We start from the raw sequence: 5,633 nt of genomic DNA on the forward strand, positions 1-5,633 counted from the left end.
ACAGGACGGCTGACCCGCAAAACATCGTTCCTTATTAGATCCAACATGGCTGCCTGAGTGTTACAGTTTCTTCCGCATAGTAACGGGTATTTTCCCTTGTCGTCTCAAAATTTCGTGGGAAAAGTTTATTGTAGCCTAATAATAAACAACGGGCAGCAGGCAAACTGTATATGGCTTGGTGAAAAGACATTTTATATTGGTCATTAGCCTATGTTTTCTTATATTTTCAGAACAGCCTGGGCGCCTGCCTATACAAAGAAGTGTCCCAAACCGCTGGATATCTATGGTTATAATCTGCAATCCAGTGGTGGAAAATAAGTAGGCTAGGCTAGGCTTATTATTCTTCAATATTAAGAATTTTGTGCAAGCGGTCCTGGTATTTCCACATTTCAGTTTATTCTACTTCACAACTTTCGGAGGATAATGTTCTTTAAATTCAAATAGCCTATATTCATTTGACAATCGCACATTTGGCCTACTTTACGGATTAAGATTTTGCAGGCAACACACAGCCTAATGAGGTTTTAAAATATTCGAGATGAATTTAGACGAATATAAGCTACAGTAGATATAGCAAATGCATTTGAAATTAATTTTAATTATTAAAATGAATTCATTGATACTTCGTCAAGTAAGCTTTAAATATATGCACAACTTAAACACTTATTTAAATATTTTACATTGTTGCCAGGTTGTATAAAAACACCATTAAGGGGACACATCAAGGGAATAATTCTGTGTAAATTTGAACAAATGTAGGACTATTGTTTAGAATAAAGGCCCTGACACATTTCACAAATCCTTTCCTTGTGAGTGGTGCATAATAACTTATGTGTGAAGGAAAATTGTTTCAATCAATGGAAGGCCTTACACAATGTACATATGTCTGTAAACCAAACAGAAATGATAAGGCTTTAAACACACTGAGATAGGGCTGTAAAAACTGCACCAAACTGAAGTGAATAGGCTACATTTAAAATTAATATAAGATGTAATATTCTTTCTTCTTTTCTGACAGCCAATGAAGAGCATTATGCATTTCCCAGCGGGTGTGGAATGGTCTTTTAAGGGCTATAGGTCTACCGCAGACAAGTGCCCATAGCCTACATGTCTGAAAAATCAATAACAAGTGCCATGATTCACCCAACCACTGCATTTCAGCTGCCTACCCTTAAAGCACTCCCGTGCGCCTTCACCCCCTCTCTTTCCCCCCTCTATTCATTGTAAATAACTGTTCAAACGCACAATGCAATCTGGACCGCTTTATTCAGCCTCACAACTTCCCCTGCGTTTTCATTGGTCCCGTGAGGATGCGGCGACATCGGATTGGAGGAAAGTTTCTCTTCTAGTCCATACACCCCCACCCAGCAGATATTCGTGGTACGGTGCTTCTGTGATTCCAGTTGTTTTCACAACCCCTTACTAACAAAGAGACTCAGCTGCTGTCTCTTACATCTCCGAGTAAATGTGGTGTGTGTAATGCGCAACTAACGATTTACGCTCCTGTACACCGAGCCGAGAACGAAGAGACAAAGAGTAGAAATACACCTTGTTCTCAAGAAGAAAAATTAAGGGGAGAGTTCGAAAAGTTTCAGACAGACTTTGACCAAACGTATAGAGCGAAAATGGTATCAGCCGGACTGGAGATCGTGGGACTCTCGCTGTGCGTAATTGGCTCGTTCCTGGTGATGCTTTCGTGCGGGCTGCCCATGTGGAAGGTGACGGCTTTCATCGAAGCCAATATCGTGGTGGCTCAGACAATCTGGGACGGCTTGTGGATGACATGCGTGGTGCAAAGTACGGGTCAGATGCAGTGCAAGGTGCACGATTCCGTACTCTCCCTCGGCCACGACCTGCAGGCGGCCAGAGCGCTCACCATCATCTCCTCGGTGATGGGCGTGCTGGGGCTCATGGTTGTGATTGCGGGGGCGCAGTGCACTAACTGTATCCGCGCTGAGTACGTCAAAGCCCGGGTGGTGAACGCCGGAGGGGTCATCTACATCATCAGTGGTGTGTTTGTGCTGGTGCCTCTCTGTTGGATGGCCAACAGCATCATATCGGACTTTTACAACCCGCAGGTACCAGCATCCAAGAAGAGGGAGATTGGGGCTGCGCTCTACATCGGCTGGGCGGCCTCAGCGATGCTGCTGCTCGGAGGATCGCTGCTGTGCTGCTCCTGTCCCTCCAGCGGGAACTCTGGATACTCGGTAAAGTACGCACCGACTAAGAGAGCCACGCCGAACGGGGACTATGACAAAAGGAATTATGTGTAGCCTAGCTATGCGCCTATAACAGGCGGTGTGTAAAAGTGACCTGCAGCTTTTGAAAAACTGTTTTTTGACGGACGATTTCTTTGCACCTGCAGTTTTTGTTTTTAGAAATATGAACTCTGAAAATCAATGGAAGCACATGTTTTTACACTGGCCTTTCAATGCGCTCGGACGACAAATTCACAAATCCTTTTTCGCATCTACAGGAGATTAAAAAGACTATCAACTATAAAAGGCAGCACACAACAAAAGAAGTAGGTCTATCTGTGGGCTACGTGCTTTTTGTAGCCTAAGTCTTCGAAATTATTATAGGCTGTTTTAAATTCTGTACCGTTGCCATCGAATATATAGCTCTGTTCTGTTCTTTTCCTTGATGTGAGCACACACTTACAGTAATGAGAATGATTGCACCCTCACTCATTCAAAGACCCATTTCCTTCAGAGGAACTACGCCGACATGTTGAGGACTCCAACAATGTATAAAAGCAATAAAGACCCAAAAAGAAAAGTCTATACATGTTAAAGTCCCAATAAATCTCGGCCAGGTTTTATTGTTGTTCAGAAGTTGATGGCGGAGATTTTAAAGTGTGCAGTGTGCAGTCTAATTTTGGACCTGTGGATTTCGAAGAGCCTGTGATCTGTAGGTCACAACCTGATATCTTACAGTCCGTTATTCGGCTGCACTGAACACCTGCAATGTTTTTGCATAATCGGAAGTCTTTTCTTTTCAGAAATTCTAGAAATAAACTTTTGTTTTCTGTTGGTTTGTTGACGTTTGATGTAATGGTTCATTATTCCTGTATATGAAGATGCCATATTGTGTCATTTTATTAAGATTAAACTGAATATATTGCCTGAAATATATTAGTCAAAGTGTGTTCTTAAACTAAACAACTGACAACTGAGTTGTGATTGTCTTCAGAAGCAGGAGAGCTCTCCACGGCTGTGCGTAATGCATGCCGTTCCCACCGTGAATCCACAAACCCCCACGGCGGGAGAAAGTATTTTGGTTAGCCATAGAAATCCAGATGACAATGCCCATTCAGCTAGAGTGGGGCTCTGCTGTTCAACTCACAATACTCCACAACCCCCGACCCCCCACCCCCCCATCCCCTTGTCCGCAGTCAGTGAAAGGCGTTCAAACTAGAGCCATGGAGAAGTTACTGGAATATAGAGTCTTCCCGCAAGTTAGCCTACTCAATTCATTCGTCGTCACAACCCCGTCTCCCTCCATCAGGGCGGTGCTGAACGAGATTGGCTTTACCACTAAAGATTACACACCATCCCTTTGAAACAATTAGTCCACAGCTGCTTCATGGGCCTCACATCTACCCCTACACTGAAGATAATTTATTGTGATATAGGTATTATAAGATGAACAGCAATAGAACAATAATATAAAAACATATTTCACTGTATGAGTACTCCTCTGATTTAACAAAGGACTGGATTACAAAAGCTTATCCATACTTGTTTTTCTGGTCACTTAAGAATCTTAGCAGGTCATATGCCTTCGTAAAAGTTGAAAACATTGCCTGCAGAAAGTCTGAATACAGTCGGGAGTGTGTGACTTGTGCACTTCACCATAGAACTTCTAATTAAATCAATAATCAATGTTTTTTTCTGTAGGCCAACTGTATTATTTACCTCTCCATTCAAAACAAATACTCACTGCCCAGCTCCTGTGTTACATTTGACATAGAACAAAATAATGTCATATCATTAAACAAAAAATCCTATCTCCACTTTATGGTGCAAACAGGTTCCGGAGCGGTCAACCATATAACACAGCTTTCATCTGTGGATGGAGATGGATCTGTCATGATTTCACCCACAGCACTTTTAAGACTTCTCATGTGTTTTTGTCTCCATGTGCTGTTGACCATGTGAATTTGGATGAAATGTCTGAAAAAAATGTAGTAAGTGTCAAATGATATCATAATTATAAACTACATATCTAAGGTCAAGAAGGATCTTTCATGTAGAGCTGAAATGAAGTAGTTGATCAACAACAAATTAATCAGCGATCATTTAAGTGTTTTACAAGGAAAAAAATGGCAAAAATCAACTGGTTCCAGCTTTTCAAACGTGAATTTGGTTTAAGTGGAACTGGTTTATTAGTCTTCTTTGATATATTTAGATTTTTTGGGGTTTGGGGTCATTGGTTGAACACAATTCTTTTATTTTAACTGGGGCTCTAACATCTGACATAAGCAAACAAATGACCAATTAATTGAGAAAATAATTAAGAGTAATTGGTAATGAAAATAATTGCTTATATATATTTTCATGCTTATATCAACTGACAGATCATTTTTTTAAACTAGATCGTTGTGACTGACTAAAATGACTACATATAGTAATGCTATCAAGAATAGGCTACTAGGATATGTGATTTTGTCAGTAGGCTACTGCTCAGCACTCTCAGCACAGTTGGCTACAGTAGGCGTTCCTAATTTGGGGTCTGTATAGGTTTTTCTTCACAAAGACTCTCCCTGTAAGTTCCAGTCTGGTCTGCCTCAGTGAGATGTTTTTGTCGGATTGTTAGTTCCACTCCTCTAGTCACCACACAGAGGGTGACGAAGCGCAGTGTGTGTGTGTGTGTGTGTGTGTGTGAGCAAGGGGTTAAGTGAGTGTATGCGTGTGTTGAAAGAGTTGAGGGGGTGCACCTTTAAAAAGGCCCTCATTCCAATAAGGAGAGAGGCAAATAGGGCCAGCAACGTCACTCAATGGGCGTTCGCCATGGTAACCAGCCAGAACCTGCAGTTGCCTGGTTACGGGAGCCTATAATGTGGTGGTATGGATGAGCCTGATAAAAGGCCTGGCCATCAGACATTCCTGCAAGCATGGACACACGGACGGACGGACGGACGGACACACACACACACACACACCAGTCTTGAAGATGAAGAAAGGAGTTACTCAATGCTTTTAATGGTCACTGCAAAAAGAACTATGACAGCAGAAACACATTGTGTTTCATTTTGGGAACAAATGTTAAGTGTTGCCATAAATGTTGCACATTAGAAACTCTAGCTCTGGTCAAAAGCAGTGAAAACATGAATATAAACAAATGAGAAATAAATGTTGCTGATATCTCAGAAAAGTCTTACAGAAATAAGTTACATAACAAAACAAATCTTTAAACTTGACCTCCATGAGCCCGGCGGAACGAGGGACACATGTTTAGGGTCATGTCAGAAGTCGGTCAGGTTTGTACTGGTTTCAGATTTGTGCTGCAGCCAGTGAGCATTGCATATTATTTTGGGGTGGTTGAGCTGGGGAGTTTTTTCTCATGACATGAGCTTTGAACTCTGAATCTGGCCTCTGGTCAAGCAAATCAAAAGTCACTTCCCTCTATTG

General features: G+C 41.8%; 1 protein-coding gene across 1 annotated transcript; it reads left to right on the top strand.

Annotated features, from left to right (window-relative positions):
* The first annotated feature begins 1,361 nt into the window (after positions 1–1,361).
* On the top strand, positions 1,362–3,130 carry cldn5a (claudin 5a). The gene has a single exon (XM_032516361.1). It carries the CDS (start codon positions 1,626–1,628, stop codon positions 2,271–2,273), a length of 648 nt encoding a protein of 215 aa, XP_032372252.1. The 5' UTR covers positions 1,362–1,625; the 3' UTR covers positions 2,274–3,130.
* The last annotated feature ends 2,503 nt before the right edge of the window (positions 3,131–5,633 follow it).

This window comes from Etheostoma spectabile, chromosome 5 (assembly GCF_008692095.1).
Source record: "Etheostoma spectabile isolate EspeVRDwgs_2016 chromosome 5, UIUC_Espe_1.0, whole genome shotgun sequence".
Lineage (NCBI taxonomy): Eukaryota > Metazoa > Chordata > Actinopteri > Perciformes > Percidae > Etheostoma > Etheostoma spectabile.

Bases quoted from the DNA above. Each gene is read 5' to 3' on its own strand.
- cldn5a (XM_032516361.1), top strand. From the start codon at position 1,626: ATGGTATCAGCCGGACTGGAGATCGTGGGACTCTCGCTGTGCGTAATT.